The 15,652-nt window shown below is 61.0% G+C and overlaps 3 protein-coding genes across 7 annotated transcripts; 1 reads left to right on the forward strand and 2 right to left on the reverse strand.

The window, feature by feature from the left end:
* Positions 1-1,986: 1,986 nt before the first annotated feature.
* LOC127480271 (selenoprotein Pb-like) lies at positions 1,987-5,262 on the reverse strand. 2 transcript variants are annotated; one of them, XM_051808251.1, is made up of 5 exons: positions 5,175-5,262; positions 4,197-4,414; positions 3,885-4,097; positions 3,612-3,747; positions 1,987-2,989 (listed from the first exon to the last, which is right to left on the reverse strand). In XM_051808251.1, the coding sequence occupies exons 2-5, from the start codon at positions 4,397-4,399 to the stop codon at positions 2,744-2,746; spliced, it is 798 nt and encodes a 265-aa protein (XP_051664211.1). In that variant the 5' UTR covers positions 4,400-4,414; positions 5,175-5,262; the 3' UTR covers positions 1,987-2,743. The 2 variants fall into 2 exon arrangements, with proteins under 2 accessions (XP_051664211.1, XP_051664217.1); XM_051808257.1 differs by having other exon boundaries at positions 5,170-5,245.
* A 787-nt stretch (positions 5,263-6,049) lies between these two features.
* HPDL (4-hydroxyphenylpyruvate dioxygenase like) lies at positions 6,050-10,025 on the forward strand. Of its 3 annotated transcripts, none has more exons than XM_051808199.1 (2): positions 6,050-6,060; positions 7,920-10,025. In XM_051808199.1, exon 2 carries the CDS (start codon positions 7,931-7,933, stop codon positions 9,113-9,115), a length of 1,185 nt encoding a protein of 394 aa, XP_051664159.1. In that variant the 5' UTR covers positions 6,050-6,060; positions 7,920-7,930; the 3' UTR covers positions 9,116-10,025. The 3 variants fall into 3 exon arrangements, with proteins under 3 accessions (XP_051664159.1, XP_051664141.1, XP_051664151.1); XM_051808181.1 differs by lacking the exon at positions 6,050-6,060 and adding an exon at positions 6,718-6,752; XM_051808191.1 differs by lacking the exon at positions 6,050-6,060 and adding an exon at positions 6,850-7,080.
* A 135-nt stretch (positions 10,026-10,160) lies between these two features.
* On the reverse strand, positions 10,161-15,648 carry MUTYH (mutY DNA glycosylase). Of its 2 annotated transcripts, none has more exons than XM_051808159.1 (15): positions 15,230-15,648; positions 14,984-15,117; positions 14,162-14,201; positions 13,759-13,832; positions 13,582-13,623; positions 13,434-13,505; positions 13,112-13,225; positions 12,740-12,837; positions 12,325-12,469; positions 12,144-12,225; positions 11,890-12,075; positions 11,543-11,688; positions 11,172-11,321; positions 10,980-11,030; positions 10,161-10,725 (listed from the first exon to the last, which is right to left on the reverse strand). In XM_051808159.1, exons 1-15 carry the CDS (start codon positions 15,459-15,461, stop codon positions 10,621-10,623), a joined length of 1,671 nt encoding a protein of 556 aa, XP_051664119.1. In that variant the 5' UTR covers positions 15,462-15,648; the 3' UTR covers positions 10,161-10,620. The 2 variants fall into 2 exon arrangements, with proteins under 2 accessions (XP_051664119.1, XP_051664128.1); XM_051808168.1 differs by having other exon boundaries at positions 12,150-12,225; positions 15,230-15,646.
* Positions 15,649-15,652: the final 4 nt, after the last annotated feature.

The raw sequence follows: 15,652 nt of genomic DNA on the forward strand, positions 1-15,652 counted from the left end.
CAGGGTACCAAGCACTACCAGGACCTGAAATCAGCCCTAGTTTCTGGCCCTGGACCCCCCCAGCTGAGCCAGCCCCCCTGAAAGGTGAGGATTCCTTGGGGCTCCTTGACTGCTAATACCATCGCTCTCCAAGACAGTGGTGACATAGAGAGCCTGTTACCTTCCCCAAAACACCTCTCCTCCACCCCATCAGGAGCAAAGCTCTCCCTCAACATCACAGGACTGCAGACATGACACAGAATTTGCAGAGCTCCAGGTCTCTGGCGTCTTTCAGGGGTGAGTAATGTCACAGGGGTCCCAAGCAAGCCCAAACCCTTCAGGCCTTCGGACAATAATATATGGAGTAGCATTAGCTTCACCCTAAACCCTTGCCATTACTCAGTCATGCAGGACTTCACCCAAACAGTGTCACAGCTCTTTCCCATACCTCAGTTTCTCTACCCAAAGCAAAATGCCAAGCCAGGCCTTCAGGGCTGGGAATTCACCTGCTGGGAGGTAACCAAATGGTAGCAGTTGCACTGGACTAAACACCCAGCACCAGATGGGATCCCTCAGCAAGGGAATGCAAATCCTTGTATGCCCCACTCATCACCCCTCACCTCTTTGCCAGGGACACCTTTAGGAGCCAAGCAAGAAAAGGATGGGGAATTTAACACAGGTGAAGTGCTGATGAAACATCAGGAGGCAAAAGAAAGAGATAAATCCATCAGCATTCTGCCAGTCTGCACCTCTTCCCTCTGACTGGCTCCTCTGGCATCTCCTGCTGGTGGCCAGCACCCAGGTGAGGCAAGGCAAGGACCAGAGGCTGGACGGAGCAGCACCCAGCAGCACACCACAGGGACACAGCCTGCTCCTACCAGCCTTGGTGAGGAGAGGGCTCTGCCTGGATCTGGTGGAAAAGAGGCCAACCACACATTGATAAGATGAATTAGTTGTCTCAGCAGCACCGGCAAAATGAGCGAGAGGAGTGGAGCCCGTGAGGCCCGGCCTGCTTTGTTTCAATTACAGCAGCTGCCAGAAGAAAAAGATAACCTCAATATTGATGGCAGGAGCAGCAGACAGAGGTGCCCTTGCAGGCTACTGGAAGCAGGTAGAGGAGGAAGGGGGAGGAGAGATGGAGGAGGGAGAGCAGAGTCTCAGTCAGTAGTCCATGGGAGAGCTTGGCTGGCTCCCCCAGGCTGATGAGAAAGACCCTTCTGTTCTCACTGGCCTCATCCCCATGAAGAACAGCTTCTCTTCACCCTGGTTCTTGTCCCAGTCACTGGGCAGAGCATTCTCCAGCAGAGGCAGGCTGGAGGGGGGCAGAAATCCAGCTCAGAGCATCAGCAGTAGGACACACACCACACATGGCACCTCATAACACTGAGCAGAAAAACGTCTCTTTGCTCCCCACTCAGGCTGTGGGGCCTGGAAAGGAGGTGGGCAGCTCAGGGAAGGTTTTGAGTAGGGCTGTGTGGGATGATGGATGGAGCTGGAGTAAAGGGCAGATCCAGGCCTGGGGGTGGCCCACGGTGCAGGCAGGTGTGACTGCCTGCCAAGGACACAGCACCCAATTTCCTGAGGGCTGGGGAGCCCCAGGGTGTGCTCACAGCGGGGACCAGTCTGGGCACTGGGGACAAGATGCCCACGATGACTTTGGGCTGCATGTGGGAACAAACACCAGCCTGGGGCAGGCACCCCAACACCACACCTACAAGGCAGAGATGGAGGTGCCGAGCCAAACGTCCTCCTGGCAGCACAGCACTGATGCCCTGTGCTCCCATCCTGGCAGGAGGAAACCAGAAGGTTTGAAGAGGTGGAGTCTCTTCGGTCTTCAACCCCTTTACCTCCAACCAACCCCTGCCCAGGGGATGTAAATCACCACCAGCTGCTGCATCACGGGATCTCCATTCAGCCCTGTGTCCCTCCCTGTTCCCAGAGCACAGACCAGCACTGAGCAAGACCCCCACCCTCCCTGGGCCCACCAGAGGCCAGACTGAGCAGTGGTCACTTCACAGAGGTTTTATTTGTACTCTGGATATCCGCATCACCCTCCCACCTCGCTTCCCCCAGGAGAGACCCCGGGATCCTCACCCCTTCCTCCCAGGGCTGGGGGCCCTTCCATACAGCCCCTGGGTCTCCAAGAGGGGACAAGGCCACCATCTTGCGGCCACCCACCACCACTGCACATACCCGTGTGCACGGTCTGAGGGGTCCCCAGGATGTGACAGCTATGGGGGTATGGGGTTTGGACCATGGGGAGCTGTGACATCCCACCACTTCTTGTGCACTCCTGGGACCATGTCCTGCAGGGCACACACTGTCCCTCCCCTCGCTCCCTGGCCAGGACACCCACGGGTGCCCCAGAAGTGTTGGGATGGGCAGAGGGTGCTGGCAGTGCTGCTTCCATCCCAGCTCTGGCCCCTCCATCCCTGCCCTGCTGCTCCATGCAGTGTCAGCCAGCAGTGACCAGGGACCTCCTGGTTTGCACAGCGGGCTTCATTGAGCATGGAAAGGCAGACAGCAGCAGAGGAAGGCTCAGAACTGAGCCCCAGGGTGGAAAATGCAGCACTGAGCAGGGTCCGAGGGAGATTTCCATCGCTACCACAGTGTGGGAGTGTGACCCACATGGGGGATGCTGGAGGGAGTTGTTGTACCAGTGCTGCTGGTGACCAGCAGCCCAAAGCAAGTCCTTCCTCGCCTCTGTGAAGTGAGTTGGGGTGTTCTGCACACTACCGGGTTCTGCAAGGCTGCCCAGCCTGGCTTAGTGCTCATTCCCCTCCTTCTGCTTCTTCCCCTTGTGATGGAGATGATCATGGTCCCCATGGTGGTGGTGAGGATGGGCAGCAGGTTCGTGGTCCCCACTTGGGTTTGTGGCTCTCTCATTGCTGACCTCATGGTGGCGATGAGGATGGAGGGGCTTGTGCTGGTGGATGGGGGTCCCTGACTCCTTCTCTTCATGTTCAGGAAGCGGGCTCGGGGTTACAGGGACCTCCATGGTACTGTTAGCCTGAGGAAAGTAACACAAGGACTGGTGTGGAATGTGAATGCCCACAGAGCCCTGCAGAAAGCCTGGGAGCACGGCTGTGAGCTGGGATGAAGGCAGAGCAGCATGCGTCATACAGAAAGCTGTGGGTCAGAGCAAAGGCCCAGGACACAGAGAGGACAGGAGAGGCTGGAGCACACAGGACACAAGCCTCTGTACCCGAAACCCTTGGCTCAAGCTGTCAGTGGTCCAGAGAAAAGGGCCTTTGCATTTAATATTTCTGGATGGATTTTTCTCCTAGGAAGTGACTAATTGCCTGCTGAGCTCAGAGCTGTGTCCTTTTCTTTGCTCTGAGCTTGCCACTTCTGCATGCACTGCCTGCCCCTTTCTTATATGAGAAGAGTCCTAGTTAGCTTTCCCAGACCTGGGCTATGACCCCTTTAGTCCATTCTTTCTCAGTCTGAAAGCTCTGACCTATTTAAGTGCCCTTATTCCAGACCTTTCATCACCTTCCCTCTAAACCACTGCCAAGGGCAGCTGCCAACCCCAGAGCCTGTCCCCAGTGTGGAGATAACATTGTTTCTCATGGTGTGCAATGCCAGAGGAGAGAAGGAATCCCAGCTCCAGTGAGCATCCCTGCTCTTACCTCCTGTGTAGTGTTGGGGTAGAGGGAGCAGTTGCCGCAGAAGTCCTTGCTGTGGGTGAAGCGGATGGCCGACTCCACGTAGGGGAAGTAGAGGAAGCTGAAGGGCAGCTGGATGTGGAAAGCCAGGCGGCCGCACCTGAGAGGAGAAGCCATGGCCTGGCTCGAGATTGGGTTTTGGGTTCCCCCCAGCCCAGCCATGGGAGGAGATTTTGGAAGCCCATCAAGAGCTCTGTAACCCCCAAGAAAGCCTCAGGCGAGTCGGGGGCCACTCACCGGTCATAGACAAGGAAGTCGTCCTTGTCGCCCCCCAGGACCTGCCAGACGTCGGGGTCCTCCGGCTCCGGCTGGAGGACGGGGACTCCCGGCGGGGCGTGGCGCTGCAGCTCCCCGAACATGGCGCGGGACAGCGGCGCCTTCTCGTTGACGATCATGTAGCGGATGCCGACCATGCCCTGCCGGGCCAGCCGCTCCCGCAGGCCCCCGAGGCTGTGGGAAGGAGGCGCTGGGAAGGGGTGCCGGGGCAGGGGGCTGCTGAGACCCCCCCGAGATGGTGGAGCTGGTTTGGGGCAGGGGAGCAGGGCTCACCTCTGGGCCTGCGTCAGGCAGAAGTGTCAGCTGGCCTTCAGCAGAGCCACCACGGTCACCTGCCCTGCCGCCCCCTCCATGGGGCTCGAGCCATTGATGCTCCATGCTGGTGCCTCCTGGCAGATCCGGCTGCTGTTGGCCACCTCCTCAGAGGCCGAGGCCAGCCCCAGCCAGGTGGCCAGGGCCAGCACCAGCAGCCTCATCCCGGACTCTGGGCCCTTAGGGGGACACGGGGTGTTATTCTCCTTCCAGATCCACTGCAACCCCAAACTACCTCCCTGCACCCCCCACCCAGGGCAGACAAGGACTGGTGGGCAGTGTTGGACTGCTCCCAGCACAGCACTGGGAGCCAGGAAACCCTGCTCTGGGGGGGCAAGGAGAGGGAGATGAAATGGGGGATTGGGGTGTCCAGCTCCCAACCACCACAGCAGCTTTGCTGCATCTTTTGTGGACACCCACTGCCACAGCACCCTGTTCTCCCCAGCAGTGAGACACCCCCTCCACACAACAGAAGATGAAGGTGCTGCTCCTCCCATGGGCCTTGTCCACCTCCCTAATGCCATAAAACAAACCCAGCCCCAGACAGAGGTCTGTCTTTGTCCCAGAGGGGAGCAGGGATGCAGCCCTCATCATCTCGGCTACCAGTGAGGAGTCACTGGGACAGGAATGGTTTCACCTTCAGGTCACCTTGAGAATCCTTTATGCCCCATGAAGCATTTTGGGGGTATACAGAGCCTTTAAAGCCCTTGCCTCTGAATATCTGCCTGAATTCCCTTCCTCTCACAGCCCCCTAACCATTCCCACCCCAAGATATGCCCCGTCCCTCCAGCATCCAGCAGGTTTAATGGGCAGGGGAAGGATATAGGGCTGGGGGGGATGATCTGGGGAAGGAGCAGGGGGCTGCAGGGTCTGGTCAGGATGGATGTGCTCCCAATCCCCAGCCCTCTCCCCCGCGAGAACGAGTCCTCAATACCGCACTTCTCGCTGCCGTCCTCCCTTGCTCCCAGTCCCAGCAGCTTTCAGCAACTTCCAGCTGGCCCTGATCTCCCTTTTATCTCCTGTCCACTCTCCCCGCCCAGGAGGGAGGAGAAGAGCCTGGCTGGAACAGGGACTGCTCCCTGGCCACCACCGCCTGCCTCGAGGGGATGGCAACAAGGCAGGCACTGTCCCCCTCCGTGCCATGTGGCTTTGGGGTCCTGCTGCTACAGCCCAGCCCGTGCCACGCTGGGGCAAAGCGGTGCCTGGTGCCGGGCTGGCACAGAGGGTGACAGGCAGTGCTGAAGGGAAAACACAGGCACAGCCACTCGGAATCACCCCATAGGCACAGGAGGGCTGGGGGCACTGCCAAGGGCACTGCTTGCACCAAAGGGCTGCAGGACTGTGGGGTAACATCGAACAGTATCATCCATGCACAAGGTCCCAGGGGAGCCACCATGCCACCCTGCCTCTGCCACCCTGCAGCCAAAGAGATGGGCCTCACACCCCGGGGTGCTGCAGCTCCCTGCTCTGCACAGTGTCACCTTGAAGGCCGTGCTGTTCTGTTGTGTGGCCCCACAGCCATCCCCCAGTGTCCGATCCCATGCCTCCTGTCCGGCCCCACACCAGTGGGGCTGTGGTCGTGTAAGGAGCTAGTGCTCCCTTGGGAAATCACAGCAACACTGGATTCCACCCCCCAACCAAACAAGAGGAGCTCACCACTCTGGCAGCACACGGACATCTCTGCAAATATTTGAGCAGTTTATTGTACCTGGGCTCTGTACAAAAACATGATAAGGCAGGGAAGGGCAGCAGCCACAGTCAGAGAGGGGGCAGAACATGATCCCAGACACATGAAGAGAGGAGATTCGTCGGAAAACAGCCACGAGTGGCACGGAGAGAGAGGATCGATCGCTGCTAGGGGGACGCAGAGGCTCAGTGGTGTCTGCAAGGGCCTGGAGCCATGGGTTGGGATCGGGGAGCAGGCGGAGCTGCACGGGGTCAACCTGGAGCAGCCCCATCTCATGCCTGACACCGGGCCTTCTGCAGAGCTCTCACCCCCACCCACCAACCTGCTGCTTCCCTAAGCCCCACTGGGCATCCCTGGCCCGTGAAGCGCCCAGCACTGACCACAGGCACTACGTATTCGGGTTGGATTCGGGCTGGTAGGGAATGACCCAGCACAGACACGAGCTGCATCCCAAGGACCCCCTGGCACCACCTGGCTCCCTCCTCCCTTGGCTCGCCCCGAGCCGCGGTGCCCGCGCTCGTAAACCTGGGCATCTTTTCGCCCTACAAGCACCGCCCGCCCCGCACGGGTCGATAGGAACTGCGGCACCCGCAGCGTGCGGCGTTCACCGTGGCCACGGGTTCCCTGCCTAGGACGGGAGCCGCCGATTCCCCCCGCCGGGACAACTCCCCGGAGCTCCCACAGGCCCCCACAGGCCCCCCGGCACCGGCACCGCCACCCCCGCGGCCGCGCCCGTCCCGCCGTGCCCGGGGCATGCCGGGGAGGAGCGGACGAACCGCCCCCGGGGCCGGCCCTGCCCGGCATCCCCTTCGCCCGTAGCCTTGACCCCGGTGAGCCGCGGCCAGGGGGCGAGCGGGGCCCCCGCGGGCACGGGGAGGGACGGGGCGGGCGGCCGGGAGCTGGGGCGGCGGGAGCGGAGCGGGAATCGTGCTGATCCCGCGGGGCGCAGCGGGAAGGAGGGCTGGAGGGAAGGAGCGCCGTCCCCTGCCCATGTGCTCGGCGGGGCCCCGGCACGGTCCCGCCTCCCTGCGCGGACGGGGAGCCAGGCGGGTCTCGGGGGCACTGCGGGGCCCCTGCTCAGCCCTGTGCCCTGGGAGCAGGGAGGGCTCGGTGTGCACAGCCCCTTCCAGAGGCGGGTGAGAAGGAATACTTCAGCAGGTGTGTGTGTGGCCCCCCAGCCCCCTGCACTCCTGTGCGCTCTGGCCGGGGTGGCTGGTGCATGCCAAGGGATCAGGAAGCCTCAGTGGGATGCTCTGGAGAGGGTATACCGATTGATTTTTTGGACAGATCTTTTTGCCTCCTTCGGTGTCGCAGGCATGTGCGCGGTGGGGAGGGAGATCACTTTTCCTGAAGTGTTCCTCCTCTGCCCCAATAGGGCAAGGTCATTGTCCCCAGCCTGCTGCAGGAAGCGTGGTAGCTGCACGCTGTCCTTGTTGGGGAGAGAAAGGGCACATCAGCCTGTAACCCCCACATTCGTGGGACAACCTTGGCAAGCACTGGGACAGCACAGAAGCCTTTTAGCTGTAACTAGTGTGTTGCTCCATGTTTACCAGTCCAACCTCCATGTTCCTGGTACAGGACATTCTCCCCCACAACCCTTGTCCCCATAATCTTGCTTACACGTACAGCACACAGCACGACTCCCACACTGGGATTCCCTGCTGACCTCCCTGTGGCACTCCCAAGGGACACATGGCTTCAGAGGAGGCCCACTGGGCTGCAGCCAGGGCTCAGGGGTTTTCTCCTCAGGCACCCCAGGCACAGGGCAGGGCAGCAGAGTGAAGGGGTGGGATGTCTCAGCATCCTTGGGCAGATCTTTGCAGCTGCTGTGGAGGGTGGGTGCCCTTGCACAGTGCAAATTGGCTTGTGAGACCACTTACTTAAATACACACATTTAAAAGGTGCAAGTTTACACATGTGGGCTCTGTGCAAGGTGGGGGAACGGCTTCTTCCCATGGCCGGTAAGCCCCCCCTGACCCCCTGCATCCTCCCCGCAGCCTGCCCGGCCATGGCAGCCTCGCTGAGCCGCCCCTGCTTCATCTCCCTCCACCTGCCCTACAGGCAGGGCTGGGCCCAGCACCTGGCCAACGCCTTTCGCTTCCAGCCCGTGGCCGTGCGGGAGACGCCGCGGGTCCGGCAGCTGGCCTTGCGACGGGGATCCGCCGTCTTCCTCGTCAACGAGCGCCTGGCACCGGGGTCTGCCAGCACCTCCTCCCAGGAATTCCTCTACGACGTGGACCCCCAGCCTGCCTTGGGCACAGCCTCCAACGTCTGCTTTGAGGTGGATGACGTGCTGGGGCTCTGCAAGCGGCTGCAGAGCCAGGGATGCTCCTTGCTGGTGCCCCCCACTGAGCTGAGGGATGACGGCGGTTCTGTCACCTACGGAGTGGTGAGCTCCGTTGTGGGCAACATCAGCCATACCCTTTTAGACCGATCTCGCTACCAGGGACCCTTCCTGCCTGGCTTCCAGCCCATCCAAGGAGCCCCCTCAGCCACAGGGGACGGGATTGAGATCACCCACTTTGACCACATCACATATGTCTGCCCCCGGCGTGGCGCCCGGGCAGCTCTGGACTGGTACCAGCGCTGCTTCGGCTTCCACCGCTTCCTGCTGAACCCGCAGGAGAGCCCGGCCGAGGGATACGTGCTGGGGGGGCAGGGGGTGGGCATGCTGCTCCTCGCGCTGCAGAGTGCCCAGGGCACCCCAGCACACGGCTGCAAGCTGGTCTTCGCCGAGTCCCTCTCGCGGAACGGCACCAACCAAGTCGACACGTTCCTGGAGCAGCACGGCGGGGCCGGGATCCAGCACGTCGGCCTCTGCACCACCGACATCGTCACCACGACCAGGGCTTTGCAGCAGCAGGGTGTGCGGTTCTTCACACCCCCCGCCACGTATTACAGCCAGGGGGGCAAAGCAGAGGAGATCCGGGGGGCCGGGCAGGACCCCCACATGCTGGCAGAGCTTGGCATCCTCCTGGACACCACAGTGCCTGGGGACAAGGGCCGGCTGGGCGCTGATGCCACAGACAGCCCTTCTCAGGAGTATTTGATGCAGATCTTCACCCACCCCATCTTCTCCGAGGAGACCTTCTTCCTGGAGCTCATTGACCGTCGGGGAGCACCGGGCTTTGGGGAAGGCAATATACGGGCACTGTGGAAAGCTGTGCAGGTCTATATGGACCAGCAGCAGTAGTGGCAACACTGCAATCCCCCACCCTCAGCTCCCCATCCTCTCCACTCCAACCCAGGGGGCACTGCACCACTGTAGAGATCCCAGTGGGTGCTGGTGGCATGGCCCAGGTGGGCAGGGACCAAGGGAGCACTCCAGGTCAACCCAGAGCCAACTCAGCGTGGGAGAAAGACCCTCAGGACCAAATCCAGCAGGGGTCTGAGCATCCCCCAGGATGGAGGGTGATTTTTCTCCCTCCCTGGGTTCCCAGTGATTTATCAACCTCACACAAAGAACTTTCTGCCTCAGTTCATCTTAATTTATTGAGACTTGAGCCTGCAGCAGGGCCAAGAGCAGTGCTGGCACAGCAGCCACCCCCAGCTGTAGAGGAATGAAGGGCTGCCAGAGGGGAGTGGATAAGCCTGGGGCCTTGGGCAGACTGCTCACCAATGGTTACCACCCAGAGCACGGCCAGCCCCTGTGTGGGGTGAGTGGTGGCCTCTTGCTCCTCTCAATTAAAGAATTAACTTGCAAGTACTGCTTTGAGTTCTTAATCCTCCCATTTACAACGTGCTGAGTGCCAGGCGAGGATGAGAGGGCCATTTCTGTCCCTCAAGGCAGGCTGTCCCCACCCCTGCAGTCCCTAAATTGAGGTCGTTGCCCCTTGCACCCCACCAGGACTGTCCCCAGTCCCTGCCAGCCCCCAGGCTTGTGCCCTTGCAAGGGTGCATCACAGTCAGGGAAAACCTCAGCAGGACAGTGAGGAACAGCCAGAAAAAAAAAGGATAAACCCCTACAAAAAGCCCTGGGGACAGCTGTTTGGCCTATGTAGGAGCAGCCTATGGGTAGGAGCAGCACAGCCCTCAGAGACTGATGCCTGCCCTCACAAGAGGAATGCTCTGGGTGCCCTATTTGAGTCACCAGCAGTTAATGCTCAGCCAAGGGGTTCTTTAACAAAGAAATCCCTGCTGTCTCCAACCCAAATGTAGGGATCCTGCTGGCTGTCTTCACATTCCACCACAGGCTGCCCGACACCCCCAGCTTAGCACAGTGTAACAGAAACAGAAAGTCACGTAGAAAACCCCACACACTTAGGATTTATTATTAGAAAGCCTGTGGTTCAGGTTGAGTAAAAACAAGTGTATAAAAAGGACTGTTGGAGGCGGGGAAGGGTATGGCAGCATCCCCAGTCACTGGCTGGTGGATGAGGTGCAGGCAGGGGACAGGGCTGTGGGAGCAGCGTGGCCACAGCCTTCCTGCTGCCAAAGAGGAACCCCTGCTGCTGTGAGTCCATGGTGCCAGGGGCTGAATAACCCCAGGAGGGCAGGCCTGGCCCCAGGACACGTTCAGTACTGCAGTGGCCACATCCAGGCACAATTCCCACAGGGGAGCCAGTGGAAAGGACAAGTGGGAGACCAGTACAGTGCCATGTACTGGGCTTGCAGCAGCACAGGGACAAACTATCCCCTGCCACGGGCAGGACTCCCCACAGGGTGGGTCTCTGGGGGTCTCACACGTGGCAGGTGCTGTCATGGGGCAGTCGGTGCCCGGAGGAAGGCATGGAGGGAGAGCTGTGTCCCAGGGCAGGTGCTGCCTGCTCCCTGTGGTTTTGCCCCCCTCTTCCGCTTGGAGCCCTACAGGAGACAAGCAGTAGAACTAAACCAAACCCCAAGGGCCCCCACAGTCTCCAGGGATCCCCTCTGGAGAAAGGGGCCCCTGGTACTGGGGACATCCTGGGGCAGTGCCAGCCAGGCAAGTCCCCCTGCCACAGGATGCTCCTTGGCCTGATCCCAAACCCCATGGGGGCTTCAGCATGGCACACCAGAGGCTGTCCCACAGCAACAGGGAGCAGCTCCTGGGGCTTCAGGCACCCTAGAGCACTGCTCACCTTGCCAGGGCTGGTCTCCTTCCTGTGCTGCTTCTCATGCGCTTTCAGCACCTGAAGGGAGCACAAGAGAGCCCAGAGCTGAACAGCAGCTGGGTCTTGGAGCTGAGACAGCCTGCAGAGGCTGAGGGGATGGCAGAGGCTCTCCCAGAAAGACTGACGGAAGGGAGGAGAGGCCCAGGTGCCCCCCAGTACCTTCTTCATGGCTGTGGACACAGCTGAGGCATAGAACTCCTCCTCTGTCACCCAGCGGGATGGGGAGGCAGGGTCCAGGGTCACATCCCCATCCAGGGGCAGGGAATAGACTACATATGTCTGGTGGATGTGGGAGAAGATGTGGATGACCTGTGAGGGGATGGGAAGACACATGAAACAGGCAGCTGGCCTGCAGTGAGGGGTGCACAGCTCAGCTGCCCCACAAGTGCATCAAGTCTGCCAGGGCTCGGAGGAGTGGGGCAGAGCTTGGGAGGGGTGACAGTGGGGAAGGGGGACCCTCTTCCCCTATGCTGCATCCCTGTGGCTGAGCACAGGGGGCTCACACTGTATCCCTCTGTCTCCAGGCTCACCTCTCCAATGAACCGCAGGCCTTTGGCTGCCACGGGCTGCCCCATCCAGGCCTGGAGGTGATCAGCCAGCACCTCCCTCTCCTTCTCCTCCTGCAGATCTTGAGCCAGTGGGAGACTTGGGAACTCCCAGAGTCCAGCCAGGAGACCTGGGGAGGAGGCATGACAGAAATGTGAGACAGCAAGGGGTACATCTGGAGACACTGAGCCTCCTCACAGCCCCAAGGGCCTCCATTCCCCACCCCAGCAGGAAGTGCATCCCCCGTGCCTCTCCCAGGCTGCTCTGTCCCTCACACAGGTGGGAAGGGGCTGCGTGGTGCCTCCATCCCCCTCCTGCCCAGCCCCATCACCTGAGCTGGGTCTCTGCACGATGAGGTACTCGGGGCCCCCACGGCAGCCCCTCCGCTCCAGCACACACGTGGCCGTTCGCATCGCCCGCGGCTGCTTCTTTGCTGCTTTCCGAGGAAAGTTGGTCACCCCCAGGCTGCTGTCCCACGGCTCCGTGGCTGGGGGGCACAGGGGACAGTCCCCAACACCTGCAAACACCAACATAAGAGTTGCTGCAGGGCCCAGACCTGGAGCTACAACAGGGATCTCCCCCCACGCTCACCACAGTCCTCAACATCGGGCACTGGGGCGGGTTTTCCAAACAGCTTCTGCGAGGCAAAGGCCAGTTCCTTCTCCACCTGCAAGGAGGGACAGGAGCGGGGACAGGTTCATCCACCAGCCCACCCTGTCCCCACACATGGCAACCCCTCAGGGCCACATTTTGGGGGCATACTTACCCTGCACCGTGCTCGGCAGTGCTGCTTCACAGGGCACTCCCCACACAGCGGGGCCTTGGGCACACACACAGTCGCCCCCAGCTCCATCAGGGCTTGGTTAAAATCCCCAGGGCGGCTCCTGTCCACCAGGGCATTGGCCATGTCCCTGGACAAATGGTAGTGAGAGGCACAGGGCTCTGCAAGGAGAGCATCCCAGGACCTTTGCCTGCCCCCTGCCTGCCAGGGACGATGCTCCTATGTAGGCACAGGTAACACAGCTCCTTTCTCCACTACTCCCAGCAGCACCACCTTCCCAACAGCTCCTGTACCCCATGCCTCTCTCCCTGCACAGGCTCAGCTCCCCATGGCTCCTGAGTAACCCTGTGCTTGGCCATGATCACCACAGCTCCAAACAGAGACAGAGCACTCCCCTTACCAGAGCCGGTCGATGACGGCCGGGCTGCTGGAGTCGGCACCGATGCATCGCAGGCGGCACAGCACACGGATCACATTCCCATCCACAACACCAGTAGCCTGGGACCAGGAACTGGGGTTACCATGCTGGGATGTGCTCCAGGCAAGGCAGGGAGCTGGGGTGCTCCCAGGATGGAGAGGGACACACAAGAGGCCAACCCACAGGCCAAGCTGGGCAATGGGTGAGATGCACCCCAAAGTGAGGGTAGAGCAAGAGCCAAGCACAGCCCTGAGGAGGAGCCCCTGGTTAGTGAGACCCCAGCAGCAGGACCCTGCCAGCAGTGGGGCTGGGTGGCAAAGAGGGGAGACATGCCCAGTGCTGCCCAGCTCTCACCTGGCCATACGAGATGGATGCAATGGCTCCCGCCGTGTATCGGCCCACTCCCGGCAGCAGCTTCTGCAGGGCCTCAGCCGTCCTGGGCATGTGGCCGCCCAGCTCGGACACCACCTGGCAGAGAGGGAGCTGAGGTCCAGGAAGCAGCTGGGGTAGGTGCATGCAGGCAACCCCTTTTGCCCACAGGAAGATGGGATGCCACCTTGTGCAGCCTCGTGCCAGCAGCTCACAGCCCCAGCAAGGCAGGGCAGGTGTGAGCCAGCACCAACCCACCACCCACAGAGGGGTTTGGAAATGCCCTCCCGCCCCAGCTCCAGAGCACCTTCCTTGCTGCCTCCTGCAGACGCTTCCCTCTCGAGTAGTAGCCAAGCCCAGCCCACAACTCGTTCACCTCCTGCTCCAAGAGACACAGCACAGTGTTAATGGAGAGCCACAGGGCAGGGAGAGCACCCAGTCCCAGTGGCACTCACCTCCAGGGATGCCTGTGCCAGAGCCTGCAGTGTTGGCCATTTCTGTGGTACAGAGGGAAGGGGACAAGTCAGAGACAAGCAGAGCTGTGCTCTGCAGCTGGGGATCTGCCACAGGCAGTGGACATGTTCTCCAAAAGGGGCAGCCTGCGGGCACAGGACTCTGTGAGGAACAGTCACCTGCATCCAGCGGTTGTAGTAGTCGATCACTGTAGCCACCTGTGTCTGCTGGAGCATGATCTCGGACACCCACACTGCAGGGAGCAGGGCAGGCATCAGAGCAGAGGCCCCAGCACCACCCACACCTCGTGCCGTGGCCATGTGAGCACTGGCTACAAGCACTGCAGAGCATCCAGTTCACGGGATCCCTTCCCACCCCTCACCTTCCCCACATGCTGCCCACAGGAGCTCCCCCAGGCCCAAAGTGGGCTCTCCAACCCTGCAGTGCCTTGCAGGGTGAATCAGTGGCTCTCACGGCCGCTCCAGGCAGCTTGTTCCAAGGATGGTGACTGAAGCCACCCCTCACAATGCCACACAGCGAGGGGCACCCCACACGTGCTGGGGCACAGTCCCTGCTCCTCACCTGCATACCCCCGTCTGTCGGCATCCGGCTCCGTCGCTGCCTGAAAGGGGAGGATCATGGTGTGAGAAACAAGGTGACACAGGACCCCACCCCAAAGGGAACCTGCGCGTAAAATAAAACTACTCGTGGTGTGTTTTGAACGCCACAGTGGGATTTGCAAAAAAAAAAAAAATATAAACTTCCCCCAAGCGCTCAGAATTTCTGAGTTCAAGTTAATCAAGGGACAGCCAAAGCAGGTTCTTCCTGGTGAATATCCCACAGTGAGAGTCACCTTCGGTGTTCAAAATCCCACGAGAGGAGCTGTCCCAGACCTGAGCCCCTCCACACAGGAAGTGATTGCAGGCAGATGTAAATCCCACAGAGGGGCCAAGCAGTTCCCAGCACCATTCAGGCAGATGCTGCTGTAAAGGAGGCTGCATCCTCAGCACCTCATCACCCCTGAGCCAGGCTGAGCACAGAGCAGGCAGGAGCTCTAATAAAAACACCCAGCAGGCTTAAAGCAAATACAAAGCAAATGCATGGAAAACCTTTTCCATGCAGCGCTCACTGCTGCAGGGTATCACAGAGGCAGGAACAAAACAGGATTAAAAAACAACTAATCATGCCAGAGAAAAGAACTCCTGGTTGGAGGCTGTATTCGAGAAGTGTACCCTGCTTTACTCTTCATATCTAGGGACTGGCTACAGCCAACCCCCCAAGGAACTGCCACGACTAGCTGGGAGTGCTTCCATGAAGGTAGGGATGCACCACAAAGGGAAAGACACCACGGTCACTTCACCAAAGCTCCCTTAAGGCGGAGAGCTTCCCGATGTCTCCCCTTACCAGCGCCCTCCAAGGAAGGTCCCGCTTGCATCTGTCGTACCAGGCGAGCAGGTTCTTGCGCAGGGCCTCGACCTCCGCCGGGTCGCTGAAGTGATGCCGGGCGAGTGGCGGGGCGGGCGTTGGAGCCGGGGCCCCTGCCGGGAGAGCGGGGTCAGAACACGAAGGGCTGCGGGGCTCGACCGCAGCACAGGCGGGAGCTCGGCAGGGCCGCTGCCAGGTGGACGCGCACCGAGTGCGGGGCCTTACGAGGACCCAGGAGGCACCGGTGGTTGCCCGGGTGGCAGCAGAGGACACCCCACGCTCCCTCCAACCCTCCCGCTGCCGGGCACCTCCGCGGGGTGACGTGCGCTTCCTGCCCCGGCCCGCGCTGCCGTCGCTCCGTCGGAGCGCCCCGGCCGCCGCCGTCCCCGCCCGAGCCCGGGTCATGGCGGGGCCGCTCCCGCCGGGGCCGCCACGTGACACCTTCCCGGGAAAACATTTCCCGCCCCCGTGCGGCCCCGCCCCCTGACCGCTCCAGCCAATCGGAGGGAGGCGCAGGGAGGGGCTCGCGCTCTCCCGCCCTCAGCGCGCGCGATCGGGGCGGGGCCTCCCGGCGCGCGGCAGCCAATCAAGAAACCGGGAGCAAAACGGGGCGGGGCCCGCCCCTTCTTCCGCCGGCCCGAGCGCCTC

This window comes from Manacus candei, unplaced genomic scaffold, assembly GCF_025592945.1.
Source record: "Manacus candei isolate 608988 ecotype Guabito, Panama unplaced genomic scaffold, ASM2559294v1 h1tg000005l, whole genome shotgun sequence".
Lineage (NCBI taxonomy): Eukaryota > Metazoa > Chordata > Aves > Passeriformes > Pipridae > Manacus > Manacus candei.